Source organism: Empidonax traillii, unplaced genomic scaffold (genome assembly GCF_003031625.1).
Source record: "Empidonax traillii isolate 1590-97213 ecotype Southwest subspecies unplaced genomic scaffold, ASM303162v1 scaffold206:size1282135, whole genome shotgun sequence".
Classification (NCBI taxonomy): Eukaryota; Metazoa; Chordata; class Aves; order Passeriformes; family Tyrannidae; genus Empidonax; species Empidonax traillii.
The window spans coordinates 709,982-729,866 of record NW_020955399.1 but is presented as its reverse complement, the minus strand read 5'-3'; the positions used below and the strand labels follow the sequence as shown (position 1 = coordinate 729,866).

The following is a 19,885-nucleotide window of genomic DNA, read 5'->3' as shown; positions in this document are numbered from 1 at the left end:
TCAGAAACGATCAACAATCAGAACACTGAGGGGGACGAAGAGTTTACTGTAAAACTAACAAAAGTAGAAGGCTTCACAGAATCACAGAATATGCAGAGTTGGAAGGGATCCACAGGAATCATTGAGTCCAACTCTTTACTTATAAACAGAAGTATTTGCATTACCAGTGCAGATTCTTTTGAACAAAAGAACCACCTGTCCTAATTTTAGCTCAAAGATAAGTAGGTACAAACCAAGCAGAAATTAATTCAGACCAAAAATAAGAAAAATCCCAATGAGAAGATCAGTGCTGGTGGAAACAGTTGTCCAAATCAGAACAGCAAGGATTAATGATTTTTACAAAGGAGCTCAATACATTCTCAAAGAAATATATATGTATATAAACTAAACATATAAGTACATATATTTTATATACACACACTTCGCAACAGGGGAATGCAGTATTCTGTGACCTAGAATACATCTTACAAAACACTATTAAGTTCCCTGAACATCTCTCCAGAACTTGGGTGTGGTATTTACCTCTGCTTGTCATTTGCTTCTTAAGGTTAAGAACTTATTTGCACACTATTTTGCAGCATTTTCTGGAAACCTTTTATTTCACACTTAGTACACATTTTCAGTTTTTCCCACAACTAAGAAAATTTTTGCCTTATGTGTCTACTGTTTAAGTAGTTGGGGAATAAATGTTTAAAAACACTATTTGGCATCTTAGATAATCTTATATAACATTAACTACTTAGAATGGGAATATTATACATATAAAAGCATAAATAATTGATGTATTTATACACACACTATATATAGACATCTATTTAAAGTGAGAAGGGGAAAAATAGATGAGCAGATACACAGTAAATAGACAAACAGTGAACTGCAGAGGAGGAGGGAGAGATTTTTAACAACCAGTTTCTATTCCAGAGCATTTAACTGTGTGCAAACACCCCAACAATATACAAAAGCCAACTCCACTTTCAGACTTTGACAAGATTTTCAACATATATATGTGTATGTGTATATATGTGTACACATTATCCGTTCATTATTTCCTAACAGCACTTCTCTCAACATAAAACACGAGTATTATATAGAAATAAAAAATTAAGTCATAGTGATAACCCCAAATTCTGAACAGAGCTGAGAGTTTTATCTGTCTGAACCACAATGCTGACACACTGACCAAAAAACCTTTTACAAACTCCTTGCATGAAAAGCTATACAAAAAATTATGTCTCAAATTGTTACAGCTATCCCGTTACAGCAAAACCACACCAAAGATATGTGGGTGTGAGTAATGATGCTCAGGAAAAAATGAAGCATAATGGTCTTTACACATCGAGACAATGTGAATATATTTATATCTTTAATATCAATGATGTTATGGATACTACGTATGTTAATCTTATTTTTAATATACAAATGAATGCATTTTAAATTAAAAAGCCATAATATATTGCATTTTTATTTTATAATTGCATTTCAAACCAGATGATTGGTCTAGTAAAAATATAGTAACAATTTCTTCATTGTTACTTAAAAAAAATACACTAATCTATCAGTAGGATAAGGAAGACAATGTATTCAACTGAGAATAAATTGGATTGGAAAAAAAATAAAGGTCTTTCAGGTGGTGACCTAACCTGAGTTCTTCTATCCACCATTATTTCTTGAAAACACACACACGCAAAATACTAGACCTTTAGACAGAAAATGTAAAATTTCAAATGCAACTTGATTGCTCCAGTTATCAAGAAATAATTTTAATCAATTGCTCTACTGAAGATTTGCCAGGAAACCAAAAATTTCTATTCAGAAGTGTAATAGTGACAGTAAACTAGCTATTGTGATTTTACATATCAGGTACTTGAAAATGCTGGTGTATTCTCTCTCTCTGTGTCTCAGTTCTCACAGATACCTGCTCTCTCATGCTTACATGATCTTGCATACACTATTACTTAAGGAAAAAAAAAAGCAAAAAAATAAACCTAATGGTGGTAAAAAGCCTTTAAAATCCTTGTCAAACTGAATGTTGCACTTTCACTCCTTGAGTGGTCCATTTAAAAATCCATTTTAACTACTCTTCCAGATAAGCTTATCCATAAGAATCATACATTTCGCCATAGGTAGAAAACAAATATAATTTGTCACATGTTGTGCTATACAGACATTTCTGCACAGTTGCTGCACTGCACTAGAATGTCTGAAGGGGAAGACACCCCAGGTAGTTGGCTGCAGACATATCTCAGCAACATGGCACGTAGTCACAATTTGACACATATAGTCTTTATAAATCCAATGTCTATGAAGTCAAACAAATCTCCTTCTTATTTATAGTAACAGGCGAGAGCAGATCTCTGCCGTCTTGTTACACAGATGGTTGTAACATTTTTATAGTTAACTTACAACCACTGATGCCTAAGGAATAGACACACATCTGCCCCAAACTGCCAGTCCTGTAGGCTCTTCTTTTTTGACTTTAGCTAGCAAAAATACAGTTGAATTACATCTAACAGTATCACCACCAAAACCTACCACAGCAAAAAGCCCCATAAAAATCTGCATAAAATGTATTATTATCGTTAATGTTATACAGACTGAACAGCGATCACACACCTTACAGCAAAAATAACAGTAATACCAACTCTAATCACCAAAACAGAGAAAATTCATGACCCCAAATTTCATATGCTGAACTTAGTTTGAAAAAATGTTTGGAAAAAAACTCATTAGAAGCTTCTAAATATGCATTCTATTAAAAAGATTTTAAAAGAGACTTCCACTTCAAATTAACTACTGTCCAAATGCTTTTTTTTCTTTACCTGCTTGATAAAAAGTAACGGTATGGCCAGCTCATCTTGAAAAAATGAAAGAAATTGCTTAGGATTTTCTTTTCCTGCTTGAAGATGCTACTCCATATTTGCTGCATTTCCACATATCACCTGGGTCTTTAACAGGACACATACATAGGAAAGAGCTAAGCTATATTTAATTAAATGCTTCCCATTTTAGACACTGGCTGTCCATAGAAGAAATTCTCAAAATAGCTGACTTAAAATCAAATGCCTGCTTTATGAGAAGAAAAGATGCAGAAAAGCAAAGCCATAACCGAATGTGGTAACTACAGGAGTTAAGTTCAGCGAGAGCTTAAATAGCTTGATGAAATCCTGACCCATGGCAGCTTCGGCAATTAATACTTATTTACAAATACATTCCAACAGTAATAAGATCTAGGCAGATTCTTGTCTTTTTCTTCTTACTCCCAAATCGAGAGGGAAAAGGGCTTGTGAGAAAGTGGATCGGCATCTACAGAACTGGTCTAACTACAGAGGTGTAAACCCATGCCTGGGAATTCAGTCTGAAAACAGATTAAAGAGAGAATGAACCTACTTTACATGTACAGTTACACAATTCATTTGGGTTTGAATTTTCCCTTGTCTGGAATCTATTCACTTTACATGGAGTGGAGCACCAAAAAAAAACCCCAAATCCAACCTTTTATTTTTGCTTCATATTCTTTTTACTCTTGGCTGGTTCCTATCGTTACAGCTGCCTTATAAGAAATTCTGTATTTTCTGCTACCTGCTAATTTCTCCTGTGAACTCAAGTCTACAGAGTGGGAATTTGAAGAATTTACTAACATAATTTGCTGTGAGGTTGAAAATTCATACAAAAAGACTCTTTGCTACATAACAGACAAGAATTTATTTCTCCAAGATTCAGATCCATAAAGTCACACATGATGACCACTTCTAGTGACACACAGGTGACCCTATGTCATGCTAATGAATACTTTCGAGATGATCTACTTAGCTAAACAAATCATTGTCTAAAATGCTAAAGTGGATAGCTGCAAAATCCATATCAAAACAATAAAAAAACTAATGTAAAAAACCCATACATGTATCTAAACAAAGATCCAGAGTGTTGCTAGGTTAACAAACATTAAATGAACATCTTTTCATGAGCTCCACTGCACTCTTAACATGTCACCCTAGTCCTGCAACCTATACATCTTTCAATTCAAGTTTGCCTCAGTAACATGTGACAGCTGTATCATTTAAGATGGACATCTACTTCTTTTAATGAAATATTTCCCTGTGTAAAAACTCACTGAAAAGGTTGGAAATTTCCATCACATTGAAAAGGCTGATTCAATATCCTCTTTAATGACTGCAATCTCTTTCTTTAAAACTTTCTTATATAATTTTGGACTGTATTCATTTGCAGCATGTATTTACACAGAAAGATAGGAGAGGCAGTAAAAAAATTATCTTGTTCACTTTCAGGAATGCAACTATTATGATTGGTTAAACACTGTTTTTCTCCAAAAGAAATTCTGACTGATCAATTAGATCTTGCTTCTTCCACAAAACAGTTATATCAGGGACTGTCACATTTTCCTCGGAGAACACAAGTATTGACAGAGATTTCTTCTTAAACAAATACCAAAATTCCTCGTTATTCAAATGCAAATGCTGGGTCCCAAGTTTAGCCAAAATCATTTTGATAAAAGAAACTTTCTAAAGAGATCCAGAATAACAGCATCTAGAAAATTAGGTAGGAATGCACTTTGTGGGACTGTGTTGCAAGAAGATCAGTTATTTGTAGCTGCATACAAAGGGGAAACGTGTTAACAGTATTTTGCTGTGATTATTAGTATCTAAGTGATGGATGAAAACCTGAGGCTGTTCTACTTCTACTTAGTAGCACAGTCAGGTCTCTATTTTCAAAATCAGATGTTTTTATTTGGTGGAAGTCTTTCAACATAAATATAAGGAACTGGGAGATTTATTTGTTGTAGTAGTTATACTTTCTCCTTTTCTTCACCCAGATCTGTAAACTTCATAACTAATTTATAGCATTTGGGAACTGATCCTGAAAATCTATTACATGGAAATTAAAATTAGATTACACTGATTTTTTAAAGCAGTTTATTATATCGGTCTTGTCACTTATTACCTGGATTTTAAATTATACAGTGCAAGATCACAATTAAAAATATATTAAAAAGCCCTCTCTTAAAATGCTGATAAAGTATACTGTTCATGTTTCAAATAATTGATAATTTCTTCTGCATTTACATATTCTAAAATATTAAATAAGACAAATGCTATTACTGTCCTGTTTTCTCTCCTTGTTGTCAGCAAAACAGCAGCAGAAGGTAAGGCATTGCCTGCAGCATGACCACTCTGCTTTCAAACCACTTTTCTGTTCTGGATTAATGCTTTAAGTCTTTTCTAGTGTATAATCATTGCTGCTGCAAAGAATAAGCAACATTTTCCAGTAGATCAATTTTATTTGGTTCTGACAGAGGAAAGGTTTTCTCAAAAACTTATAAAGCAGTCTTAAATTCAACTAGATACTAATAATTCTACAGAAGAACAGCTAGGAGCTAAAAAGGTGTGGGGAGGGGGATTTTTTTTTCCCCTTCTGAAAGTAACCTTGAGCCCTCATTCTTCGTATGGTAAGAATCCACCACGAGTAAAGAAACCAAAAGGAAGGTGAGATAAAAGGAAAGACTAAATGGTCACACAGCTTAGTGGCACAGTTGTAGCATTCTGAATTACTCTGTTCTTCGAGATATAAATGATGATGACAATCCAGGGTTACAGAAGAACAGGATGAGGAACAGACAGAAGTCTGAAAAGGAAGAGGAAAGAAGAGGGTCTGGGCAACTGGAATGGACATATGAAGTGCTTGCAAGGAAGAAGCTTACATAGACAGAGAATAAAGGGATGACAGCAAAAAAAAGAAAAAAAATTAAAAATCAATACTTAAAAAAAAATGAGCATAAGGGACTGGCTGCTTCAATGCATGCAAGCTCTGTTCCTATCAGTAGGTCAGTGATCAAAAAAGGAAACAATCTTTCCCAGTAAGGACTGTCCAGCCCAAATGAAGTTAAACTGCAGTTTGCCTTTCAGTACTGACAAGAGGTAGCCTGGATGACCGGATTTGCAGAGCTGCTGCTCAGCCTCCTCCTTACTTCATCCTCTACCTCCACAAGCATGCTTAAGCTCTTTCAAGTGCTTGCTATACTTAGTGTAGAGCAGAAAACAGAACAAGAGAGCATAGATGAAGTTTCTGGAACAAAAAGGAAAAGAATCCACAGTGATCTTTGAGGACATCTAATCCATATCACAGCACAAGGGGTTATCAGTCTGGACACTCTGGACAGAACAGTCAATTGATATTGGTGGAAATATTTCAGACTAGTCTTGCTGCAGCTGCTTCCAGCTCTTCCTGAGGAAGTCATTGCTTGTCTGAAAGGTTAGTGGTGCCTGGAAGCTGTTAATATTTCTCTGGTTACTGAGATCTCCACTAAGATTTGTCTGTTTATGCAAGTTAAATGATGGTAAACCCCCAAAATACAACTATTACATGGCATTATGGAATCCACATCTGTACTCTACGTTCATATCACTGAATAACCTCCTCTGTCCTTCCTCCCCACCTCCCCCGTATTCCCTCCCTTTTTTTTTTTTTTTTTTTTTTTTTTTTTTTTTTTTTTTTTTTTTTTTTTTTTTTTTTTTTTTTTTTTTTTTTTTTTTTTTTTTTTTTTTTTTTTTTTTTTTTTTTTTTTTTTTTTTTTATTTTTTTTTTTTTTTTTTTTTTTTTTTTTTTTTTTTTTTTTTTTTTTTCTTTTTTTTTTTTTTTTTTTTTTTTTTTTTTTTATTTTTAATATGGTAAGACTATTCATCCAAGTTAGAGCAGAGAACAGCCGAAGCAGCCCACACACATATGTACTAGGCTTAAATTCTTTGGAAGACTATGTTGTTCAAGCTTTCCTTCTATTTATCTAAAATGGCACAAGCAAAAGATGTTATAAAAAAACTTGACAGAATGCTTGGGGAGGGAGAAGGAATGGTCATTTTCATAAGGAAAGAATATTACTTTCACACAACCTAGTGTCATTTTTATGTTTACACAACACAACCAGTACAGTTTGAGCATATCACATATCGACAGATTAACAGGACCTCCTACCTTGACTTCATCCTCTCATGCATTCTCCCATGCTGGATACATTGTTGGTCCAATTCATCATTCCGTTTCTGCATCTTCTCCAATCTGCCATGAAGATACTCTTTTTCCTGACTAAGCTGGTTGACTTCAGATCTACAGAAGTAAAACAAAGCGATGATGGATGTTGTCAGATTTCATCCTGCAGCGTGCCATCAATATGTGGCTTCAGCATTTATAAAATTTCATACATGTATATGTAATGCATAAACAAGCTATTACTAGAATGTACAGAAAGAAAACTCTGTTTCAGAAAATCTTAAGACAAAAGGACATGATGCTGAAGGGTATCTGGTAAATATGCCAATGGCAATCACTCAGTCATAGGTTGGCTAAGCTAATTTCAGCCTCATTTAAACAGGCATGCATGTCACTTTGGCATTATGCACTGATGTTAAATAAGATCGATAAATGTAAATTCAGACTTGTTAAGCAAGAATTTGGCTAGCATTTTGAAAACACATTTCAACTTCTTTATTAGCAGCAACTAACATTTAGTTTAAAAAAACGGCTACTAAAAACTTGTTCAACCTTTACTGCACTGCACAGGTTGAAATCTAATTAATGGTACTGTTTTAGTAACTTTATTAACCTCATATGCCCAAAATAACATTACACATATTTAAAAAAATAAATAAAAAAAAAAAACAACAAAAACAAAATCCCACAAATCCTTCTAGACCCTGCCCCCCTCCAAGAACAAAACCAAAAAAAACCCCTCAAAACCCAAAGCCACGCTAAGAGGAAAATTAGTAAAACCTTAAGAAATGAGGGACGAATCATGCAGGCACGCACTAACCTACATAAACCTCATCACAATCTTTAGGAATATTAGTCACTTCTAAGCAATTTTTATTCTTCACGGGTGAGCAGAGACACCAGATCCATGAATGACCTGGGACTGCTACTTGCTACATCTCTAACCATCAGCCCATGGAGAAACAGGCATGAGCTGTTTCTTAATATCAGGAAAAGACCTCAGATTAAATTGTGATAAAATATACATTATGCACTTGTACAATTTTAACTCTTTGGAAAAGGTTAATGAGAACATGTCAGAATCTGCTATACCATCAGAAAGCACGAATCAAAAGCAAACAAATTTGATTTATGGCATCTGCCACTCCAGATCTTGAGATTAAAAATCTTCAGATATATCTTTAAATCATAAACTTAAATATGCTGCAATTACAGCAGAAAGATACTTTACCTTCCTGGCTGTTACAGAATGCAACAACAACTGACATTCTGAAAAATACAACAAAGTGCAGGGGGGAAGGAATACTCCTCCTTCAAAATCATGTTGATACATTGACAAGTCAAATCTAGAAATGACAACATAATCTTCTCATGTTTAAATAGAGAACAATGCATGATATCATCTGTGAATCCAAAAGAACTTAGCAAGGGAAACTTTGGATGAAGGCTGTATGTAATTAAATTTAGATAGGGAGTTACAGCTCTGTTAAGGAATATCACAGTTGAATACATCAGAATTGTACTGATATATTTGTACATCAGACTTCAGCGCCCAGGAGTTTCCTGGATAGGCACATGTAAAAGTGGGCAGGATGTTATAGGAAGGTAGCAGAAACTGAATTTGTACACCGGTCATTTAACAGAAATACCAGTAACTTAAATGTCAGCATTAACAAAGCATTGCCAACTGGACCAACTGTTATCACACAATGTGAATGCAGTCTGTACTTGATACTGATACTGTAGGACAGACAAGCAGCGGATAAAAGCAAAGGTCCGCTGCAGAGCAGCTCAACAGAGACCTGACATGACAAAACCCAACCAAGTGGCAACATGGACTAAATTCAACACTGTGTTCCTTTTTCTGTCAGCAAAACTCAGCAACTGAATCTGCCACGTAGGAATACTCTAAATCATCATGGTTTTAGGGTTTTTCAAGTAGGGGGGATCCTGCTTCTTTTTCTGAACATATATGTGATTGTCTCATTCATGGAAACAGCAGAAGGAACTTTCAAGGTGACAGAATCCCAAAAGTTTTACAAGGACTTATTTATCCCCATCACATTTGAAGGTGCCTGAAATCTTTCTGGAAAGATCAAGGAATTCAAATCAACCAAAATCAAAATGCTACTGAATATGAAATATAATGAATAATGAAACAAACGCAACACAAGTAGCATAATCAGTAAAATATAGCATAATCAGTAAAATATAGCACAATCAGTAAAATACAGCCATAAATGCCTGATGTTTTGAACCATGATATTAGTGGTGTCTTCTGCTAAAACATCTCTTGTAATTACAGTTTAACACAGGAAAAAAAAAAAAGGCAGCCTATTAAGACATTATTTACACAATGCCTTTTCCATGTAAATATCTAAGAGTTTCACCACCAAGATTCAAATATTTAATGACAGGGAAGTTTTGAAGGACACTATATATGAAGGGCAGAATGCCTATTAAGGTCAGTGTTAAAAGGTTCAGGTGTGTCAGCATTAAAGAGAGAACCAGTCCTAGCACAATACTGCACACCAAGAGTCTTCATCATCACTTGTCAAAGTTTCCCTCTGCATCTTTAAAAATACCTTTCATCCACCCCAGTTTCCAAAGACAGAACAGCTAATTCTGTGCGATATTTAAATAACTTGACAAATTGTTGGGGTAAAAAAACCCACCACAACCCCCCTCTCCCCCTGCCAAAACCAACCACATTGTAATAAGCCTGATAACCGTACTGAATGGGATAGCACATTTATATAAGAGGAAGGGGCAGGACCAGTTCTGCGTAAATGCTTCCGAATTACTCTGCTCCCAGGGTGTCACAGCAGGGGTTCGAGAGAGAGTGGAATAAGAACCAAAGTACACAGTGCTGAACTTCAGAGACAGCCCACTCATAACGCCAGGGACAGAGCCAAGTTAGAAATAAGTATGTGCTAAGCACCAAGTCTGATGGATTCAGCACAACTAAAGCACACAGCACTGGTGTCCTGATGGTGCTCCACAAGAGCTACTCTAAGTTCAATTGTCTGAACAGTAAGATGTGGTGGACTTAGCAGAAACTGAAGCATGCAGACATTTGGAGTGCTGCCATCTAAGCTGAACTCTGCATGAAGGTGCACTTCTGCAGCTTAGGCTGGCCAATGAGTCATGCAGTCATGTATCTGCGTGTGCCTCAGACATCTGATAGACTCTAAAGACCTGTATGAAATCAATATTATTTTGACTACACTGAGAGCAAAGCTACAACAACACATGAAAATGAAAATATAAAATGCACGCTTGTAATTAAATGCATAATAGATTTTACCAAATTTGATTTATTTGTCAGTATATTAAAAATAATTGATGTGGGGCAGAAGCAACAACAAAACCCCCTCTACGCTTCTGAATCTGTTCCACTACCTCAGCTCCTATTTAAAAAGCAATTTAAGGTTTATTTACAATCGCTAGTGGAAGAGTCTTGGAAAAAAACCCAAACAAGTTTCTCTAAAACACTCAAATACAAGAGGCAACAAAAATGCACAAATATTTAGAAGTCACAATTCAAAGTCAGTCTTAGGACATTTTTTAGGATGAGCTGGTTTTTGAACACTAAAGTGGCAATCCTGCCTTTACTCCTTTGAACTACCTTTTGCATTGCAGTGCTGTTTAAACATCTCCTTTTCGTGCTCTTAAGACCAGTTGTTTACTTGTACAGAAATTAAATACACGCTCTAAAATATTTTCTGCTGATGCAGTATTGTTGCATATAATTTTAACGATTGAACCTTCTGACAGACTGTTTCCCATCTTCATGCAGCTACCTTCAACAAACAATTCACTCCTGGTATTGAGTGCAACCAAATATGCAGAAAAATAGTTCAGCCGGGTATGTGTTCTTTACTTCAATTAAACTCACACAGTTGGATGCCTACTGTTGCCAAACCGGTAATATAATTTATACATTATAGTCCAAACAGTAAAACTACACTAAAAGTCATTTAACAATATTTATAACACCATAAAATACAGTGTTAAAATATATGAACTGCAATATGTACCAAAATTATAAAATTTGTTTCTCATCAGCAGTGATTAAAACCAGGATCATTGCTCTAGCTTCAATACTCACAACCCTGGTGACAGATTAGAATTCAAATCTTAATGATCAATTTACAATTAACAAGATAGAAGTGAAACAAATTAAACCAACCATTATATATAACGAGACCCAATGGACTCCCATTGTTCCCCTTAATTACAAAACGCAAATCACAAATACACAGTGGGTAGCGTTAAGCATTAATCTACAACCTAGAAACTCAGACAGTGACAATCAGAGAAAAAAAAACAAGAACAAAAAACCAGAGAAGAAATCAACAAAGGACTATATTTTTAAACATGCCTATGCACACGAAAACCTTAACAGACACTATCATCTTTCTGCACAGCTTGAGAGGTTTATAATTTGTCTGACATTGTCCTTCTGAAACATTTCTGTATAGGGACTAGCTCACAAGAATGGTTCCAGCTTACATATAAACACATAAACTTCAGTTTAGGTTTCTCAGAAAACCCACATTAAACATAAAAATATATGTTGCATTCGGATGCATCTCACTGAAATTTTGAAAATATGAAGTTGTCACAGATAATTTTGAAATATTTCTTATTACAAATGGGCACTTCCCATCAAAAGCAAGAATATTCAAATAAAACTTATTATTGCATCTGTTCTAAAAAGACTTTGAGTGTTTCACTAATTAAATAATGGTACTAGTAGTATACAGTTATTTCTTAAACCCACGGAAACTAAGGCACAAAGACTCTACAAGTATAGCAAGAAAATACATATCCAGGTCCAAAATTCAGTTTATGGTAAGGTCAAAAACATGTAAAAAACCAAAAATAGAAAATACATTTTCCATGCAAATTGAGCACACTGCTGCTTCGTGATCTGCTTTTATTAATATACTTTAGAAATAGGCTATGAAATCTTGCCCAAATTATTTTGTTTTTTTTTTCAGAAGACAAAGCTACAACATTCTGTCCCAGAATTCTAGTTTTACACTATATCCAGTGACAATGAGAACAAAGATTGCCTTTTGGAGAAGTGCTACTGAAAGATACATTCTGATCATGCACCTAAAACTTGGCCAAAGTAATTTTCTGCACCTGATCATATCACTCTCTGAAGTCATCTGTATTAGACTCATTTCCCACCATCTCCTGTTCTACCTTTCTGTTCTCATTTTTACATTCTGTCTTTGTCCCTACCCATTTCTCCATTCTTGTTACTGACTGCAGCAGCTCCAGCTCCAATGAAAGCAAGTTCAAGCTATTTTAGGGCCACTTCTCAGAACGACTTTCATATATTCTTCTTTTCAGTTTCTTGCGTAAAATATACCACTTTCTGGAGATGCAAGAGGGCTCCTTTTCCCTTTTTCAGGTTCCTGACATAGTCAGCTAATGCTGCTAGGTGGAGAAACACTTGGCAATCTCTAGTATTTATTTTCAGAGAATAATGTGTTTTCACAGTATGTTTTCTGTCTTTGCTTCATCCTTTACAGTTACTAGTCTGTGACTGTGAGCTCTAGCAACAAAGTCTGTGTGCATTTTTATTGCTGGAATAATAATACGATTCGAATCTATTTAGATTTTGCATTACTTTAGCAGAAGAGCTCTGCTTTTTCAGAAGAAAAATTCTGTTTTCTTCTCTCTCAAGTACCCATCACAACATTTGAAAGGAAAGACTGCCTACAGTTCTGCAAGTTTCTCATTTGTTCCCCAAACACTCTGGATGGGATTCATCTCCCAGCTTCAGCTGTTTAACAGCTAGTCAACACTTCATATTCGGTGGAAAGTAGGATGGACAGTGGAGGCAGTACCCGTGGGAAGCATCCTATAAGATGGACATATATATATGTGTGTCTGTCATCTACTTATGTTATTCCTCTCTGACCATTCTTAGAATGAGGATAGTGGGGTAAATGAGCTCTGTCACTGAGTGAGTGTTGCCCTTGTTATGTTATCGCGAGAGGATGATTAAATCCACCTAGCAGAAGAAGAATCCTATCTTGAAAACCAATTTCATCTTTGCTCAGTGTTTTCCTTACCTCACATCAGCTACAAGATGAATCCTAGCCTTACTTACCAAATTCACTTTGCATATAATATAAAGAAGCTGCAGAATGCCAACTCTTCACTGAAGTCCAGTTTAGGACACTAAATACGAACCCCACAGAAAGTTTCAACAGATACTGTTTTCCCACTTAAAAATGTGAAATCAAATGATTTACCGCTATAGAACTAATCTTGATAGTTCTGTCCTATAGAACTTCCAAACAGAAACCTCCATAGCTTCGTATTTGTTTAAATTATTATTGCTTCTAGGTTTTGCCCTCTTCCTCAGTTTTCAATGCTTGGAATTTAGACTTGCTATTCATGGAAAATAAGCAGCAGCAGAATCAGAGCTTCAATGACAAGCAATTTTGATAACAATTACTTCATAGACAATATTCAGTGTGTAGCATAGTATTGTGAAAGGAGCTTTAAGTAAATAATTTAACCAACAGACAATAATTTTGACAACTTTAAATCTTTCGCATTTTTCATATAACTTCAGATAAACTAGAACTATAGCTTCGTTAACAATTTTCTGCCTTTCATATTAAGAATATGAACATCAGGAAGAAAATAGTACGCAATTTTTACATTGGAATCGTCCAAGAAATTTAAAGTATTAGCCAGAAACATAATATGGACAACAGAAAACTAGAATCATCCTTTTTCTTAAAGGGTATATATTACATTAATATGATGTGTGATACCTGGGACAAAATGAATACTAAAATTAAAATACAAATAAAAAAATAAGGAAGCATGTCCTAGTAATAAAAGGGGCAGGTTAAGAAAAATATACTAACCTGTATTTTTCTGACATTTGTTCCAACTTCCTTGCCAACATACAACATTCTTCCTTTAATTTTGCTATGAATGTATTCTGGGAGGTCAGCAATGAATCCAGTTCTTCTACTAGAAATCATAAAATTATGAAACTATGAAGTTACTTTCTAATGATATAAATTTATAGATAACTTAGAAACAATTTTATATATTCCTACTTTCTTTCTTCTAGATCCTTTCAATTTTGAAATGTTTTTTAAACTTCAGCTACTTGGATATGGAATTTAGACACCATCATCTACCAAATAAGGCTCTAGGTCAGAATTAGCTAGAGTGTTAAAGCAATGTTGCCACTGAATCTGATCTTGTAAGAGAAGAGTAACCGTGAAGACTAGATATCTAATCTGGTGGTTTTGCTTTTTAGCTAGAAGTTAGTTGACATTTCTAGGAGAAATAAAATTGGCAAGCAATGCTTTAGTAGACTTTTGCTTGCTTAACTGGTGCAGAGGACACACTGACAACCCAAACAACATTTGAGTCTACAACTGCAGACTTATTCAGTATCTCCTTAAAAAAGCAGTTCTTTTATTTACCAGGTCTTGAGCTTATTATAATTAACGTAACTTTTTTTCTTAAATGATAAGAAATAGACTTATTCTCCAATGACAGTTGGAGTGAAACCATTTTATAAACTAATTTTCAGTTACTTTAGGCTGCACCAAAACTCATGACCTAGCATTCAGGCATCTTCATTCTTTCAAAATGAAGATACTACAAAATGATGTTTCTTCATGTCTGCTTTTAACATTGGAGAGAGCAAGACCATTCTTAACCAAATTCCTTGCATGTGTGTAGGGTCATAACAGCCAAAGGTTTCTTTATATACATAATAAATGACTATAATTTTCAACTCCTAATCCTGCTAGGGATATAAAAAACAAACCTAATCCTGCTAGGGATATAAAAAACAACTTAATGTTGTTTCATTTTTGTATACTGGGAGAATTCATGCACCAGGAGGGTAAATTACATCTCTCTTGTGCAAAATTACACATGGTCATATGCAGATGTGCTGGCTAAAGGAGGGAAAGGTGATTCTGAGAGCTCCTTTTCTTTTCTTACAGTGTAGGCAGCAGCCATAATGTAGCTGTTTGCATTCCCTGAACACACGGAAAAGTCCTCTAGTACTGTGATAATGCTGAAAAAAAGGCAGAAAATCAGACAGCAGATATAAACATGCCTGTACCTCAGGTATTATCCAACACTTCTTAGGATTAATGTGTTACGTAGTTTTCCTAAATGCATTGCAGGACTAGTGGGTACAAACGGTACTTTATTAAACACATGAATATATCATGTTCCATAAGAGCTGAAGCTCCTCCTTCCTTTTGTGCTCAGGGGTTAGAGATTTTCTCTCTAAAAAAACCCTTCTTTCCCTTCTTTTAAAATTTTTGTTTTGTTTATTTTTAATATGTACCTTTATTACTGTTGCTGGCATAGTACTTCACAATAACAAAAGGCTTTTTTTTGTTTTTTTTTGTTTGGAAAACCCATTTTACTTCCAGATTAAAGTTAGAAGTTATTGATCGGCTAAGTCAATGCAATGAAGTCTCCTATTTTGAGAACCTGAAGTATGCAAGGGATTAAACATCTTTCTTCTAGATTGAGGATGTGTGTGGGGGGGGCACATGGTAATGCTAAAAATGTTTGAGGCTGCAAAGATTAAATAAAGGAACATATCAATTTGGAGCCAGTGAATTACATCCAGCTGCGACAGTGAATTAAGAACCGATTAATGGCTAAAGCTTTTCTCCAGTTTGGATGCCGAAGCAAACTCATTAAGCTTTTAGAGTAGCTATAATGTGTGTACTGTGGGAACTGTTCAATGCTATTCAGGAGACTTTAACTGTAAGCTCAGAGCATTTCCCGCAGAGCTTCTGATGCTATTTTCTTTATATAACATGTGTGCCTGAAAATCCAGCCAAAAACAAGCCCTTTGTTTTTCTACTTTGTTGTGGTCTCTCTCAGCTTTACGTTTCTTGAACACAGGTAAATAAACTCATAATCCAGATGGTGCAACAGATGTGAGAGCAGCACTCTGAAATCAACAGACAGTGGGCAATACTTTCCATTTTCTCTTTTAAACGCTAACTAATATGTAATTCGGAATCTCCGGTGTAGTTAGCATCTGCTCCCTTCGGCCAGCCAAAGGTTACAGGTGTTCCTGATGTCATTTCACAGTAAGGCGTGGGCCTGGCTTGTGAGTGAGTGCCCAGGCTCTAATCTTTCCCTACCACCTACCAGTTTTCTCATGCTGGGCCTCCATTTGCTGCATCTTCTGTGTCAGCTCCTGCTCTCTTTGCTGGGCCTGAAGGGCTCGGGCCTTTGCTTCATTGCTAACGCTGTGCTGAATGCTCTCTTTCTCCAATCTATAAAAAAAAACAAAAATAAGAAATAGAAAAAAATAAAAATCACATACTGAAGATGATAAATTAAAAGGGTAAAGCAGAACATTCAAATAATAATAACAAAAAATCTGGCCACATTTTCACATTAAACATCTCCTCCCACTTCAGGTTATACAAACTGACCTTTCTCTTACAATGTCAAACATCCTCCAGTGACTAGTAGAAAATGGATAAAAAAATGATCTACTTCCTGAGAGAAAACTGGCCTTGCAGACAAAAATAGCATTTTATTTTTAAAAATTTTAAACATGACCTCTTTTTCATAACGAAGCTTTCCACTTATCCACTTCGCATTGAACAGATTATTTTTATTTTTCTTTTAAATGCTATTTGTTTAACTCTGCAATGAAGCTTAGGGACCTGACCCTGAGATGGACGGGTTCCCAGTGAACCAGCAGGAGATAAGTCAATGGGAATGATTGCCACAGTGCTCATAATACAGTTACTCTGAAAGCTTAATGAGTTTTCTTAAGCAACCAAACAAGTTTTAACTATTAATTTATGTAAATAGGAGATGAATGCATCCATTACAATAGAGAAGACTGCTAGCACCACACAGGCCCAGCCTCTTGTGGTTCTGCTCACTGGGGGGTTGTATAGGAAGGTCTAAAGCCCAGTATTATTATCGAAGTACACAGGCAAGAGAGCAATTTACTTGACCAGATATGCAAGATGGGGCAATTTACTCCTGAGGCAAAACAAATGCTAGACTACCACACTCCATTGAAGCATTTTATTTAATGCAAGCCAAGCAAAAACAGCATGGAAAATAAACCCCCCAAAAGATATATTCATATAAATTAGAAAAGGTCCTAAACTGCAAATTCATACCTAGACTTTCCCAAAGGTTGTGGATATTTATCTGATGCACACTGGGATCCAGGTTCAAAATGTCAGTGAGTTCACACATACAAGGATTGATTTCTAGATTCCAAATGACATGTAAGCACACATCTTTCTGGTGAAACGACATTTAATAGCTTGGGATAGGTTTCAACAAAGTATTATAAACATGTTTTATTCTAGGGATAATACCTATTTCAGAGAACTCCAAAAGAGAACACAGGCACAGATCATGTAAGGATAAAGCCACATCTCATGTGGTTGCTGCACTTAACCTTTGGATTGGTGCCTAATAACCCATCCGAGATATTGCAATATCTCAGCATGACACACACAATGTTAAATCTTCTCTCTCAAATTTACCCCAAAGCAATACAAATGGTGGGTCACATTACACTAATTCCTGGTCCTGATGTTGCAAGCCCTACCTTAGGCAAAACTCCCTTGGAAATCACAGGCAGTTCCTTCTAAGGTAAGACAGAAAATAAATTTATATTGCAAGAATATTAGAGCATTAAGGAAACAAAGCACATTTTTGAAGGAAATTTCATACACTGAATTGCACTTTATCACACCACTCTCGGCATTACTTCACAACCATATTGTGGCTATCCTAAGGAGCAACGCTCACATTCATTTCCTAAGTGTAAGCTCCAAATACGGAAAGCATTACGGAGAAAATTTTTTCCATATTTGCTGGAAACCAGTCTATGCAAACTCCTTCCCTTTTACAAACATTTTTTACCTTCAAACAGTTGCAATGAGCAGCAGACTGCTCAAAAATAAAAACAACACCAAACCACACACCAGCACTTCACACATCTCCCCGACACTTTCAGCTAAAGAAAATGTCAGTAGTACAGTATTTTATTTAATAGTGTCATGTGAGATGGCTGTGTGCAGTTGGGTGCCGTGCTGTCATCTGGCACACAGCTGGCTGGCTAGCATTCTGCTGGGGGTAGCCTTCAGCATCTATCAAGCTGCACAGCTGAAGCTACCAAAGCAAGCCTGTAGAGGTCCATCACTCATTGCTAAGGTCCCTCCTGACAAACACATGCTGATGTTCAAGTTCAAAATAAATGCAGAATCTACCGCCACCAGAAACACTCTCTTGCTAAGGGGACCCATCCAAAAGAGCCATTCACCTGTGTTACTTACTGTATAGAGCAAACTAGCAAGAGCTTAGAAACCATGGATGTGTGGTGAGTTCCCTACAGCTGAAATGGTTGAAGAATGGTTGGAATGGTTGACGATGAGTTTATACAGTGGATAAAAGCGCAATTGTAAGACTAGGAGAACACATGTAACTGTTACACAGAAGGGTAGCTTCTCAGAACCTAAAATATTTTGGGATTAAAACATATCCAGTGCTACATAAAGAACAGTATCTGAGGTGCTTAGAGCTGCTGAGGAATGAAAAAAATCCCAGGAGCCAAAGCTGCCTAAACAGAGTGGCAAGACTTTCACCCACACCTTGAGTTGGCACCTTCTCCGCTCTCTAAGTTCAATCTCTTTTCCCCCCCACTGAAAATTTTCCCAACACATATACAGAGAAATAAGAAAAAAAAGTATAAAACATGCAGAAGGCAACCTAAGAGATTTCAGGATCTACTGGTATTCCTGCTACAATCAGCAAATGCTGCAGGAGTTTGAGAAGGTTTGACACTGATTATTTGCAATTAGTCTGAATTGTTAAAGGAGGGGTACTTGACTTAAGAAAAAGGAAGTCTATGGACTGCAGACAGAAGGAAACAGTCCTTAGTCTCTCCAGCATTAGTGTGAAGATTTCAGAAGTCTCCTCCTTACAAAGACTTCAGAATTTCCTTTCACTAAAGGAAAGCACAGACACATGTAAAGAAAAGCTACAACAGACTAATTTTGATGACACAGGTAAGATCTGAATCAGAAATGTCTACTAAAGATTAACAGTTGCAGAACTTTTTAAAACTTCATCTATAGAGAGCAAAACTAGGGGAAAGAGTGGTTAAAGTGCAACAGCCTGTTCTCTACTCAAATGCAAACACTGACTCAAAACTGGAGACAGCAGCAAAAGTTACAGCTCTTTCACACAATACTCTTTGCAAAACACTGAGCGAATGTCCATCTGACAATAAGTCCGCATTTAGTTGTAACACTGATCAGTTTTACTAAAGCAGAAGCATTGAACGAACTCATGGTGACTTTCATTTTTGTGCCATTGAAATCAGAAGCAACCACTGAGACAAGCTCAAGCTCTTCCCGAGGCCTGTTCTGAAGTTTTTCACAGTGATTTTATTCCTAAACATTGACTGTTTTGAGTGTGTGTTGTGACTGCAAAGAGCCACAGGTAACTTACTTAACTGATGTCTCAACAAACTGGATATTGGTTTGCAGTGCTTGAAAGCCGCGCTTTCTACATGTTCTTGACAAAAAAGGCACTGTAAACTGCAGCTAGTAGCACAGGAAGAAGAAAATTGCCATCACTGGCAAACCTTAAAAAAAATCCTTGCTGAAAATGAAGTGAAAATTCACTTCGACCTCAAAGTTAGCATAAAAGTATGAGGCTGAATTTGACCCACCAAATTTAATAAAGACACACAAATAAATAAAAAACCCAACCCCCAAAACACCTTTCCCACCACTAACAAAGAAAAACTGGATCACAGATCCATTTTCAATAGACGACTTCTCTCCACCAAATGGCTTTGCAG

General features: G+C 36.0%; 1 protein-coding gene across 7 annotated transcripts in view; it reads right to left on the bottom strand.

Moving 5' to 3' along the window:
- SDCCAG8 (serologically defined colon cancer antigen 8) overlaps window positions 1-19,885 on the bottom strand; it is a 111,416-nt gene that overhangs the window by 36,617 nt on the left and 54,914 nt on the right. For 4 of the 7 annotated variants that reach the window (XM_027887305.1, XM_027887308.1, XM_027887304.1 and 1 more), the window contains 3 exons: window positions 16,186-16,313; window positions 13,905-14,013; window positions 6,985-7,116 (listed from right to left, as the gene is read on the bottom strand). In XM_027887305.1, coding sequence (XP_027743106.1) covers window positions 6,985-7,116; window positions 13,905-14,013; window positions 16,186-16,313 — 369 coding nt within the window. Of the gene's footprint in view, window positions 1-6,984; window positions 7,117-13,771; window positions 13,809-13,904; window positions 14,014-16,185; window positions 16,314-19,885 lie in introns of those variants that run through there. The other 3 variants (XM_027887310.1, XM_027887311.1, XM_027887307.1) reach the window with 3 other exon arrangements.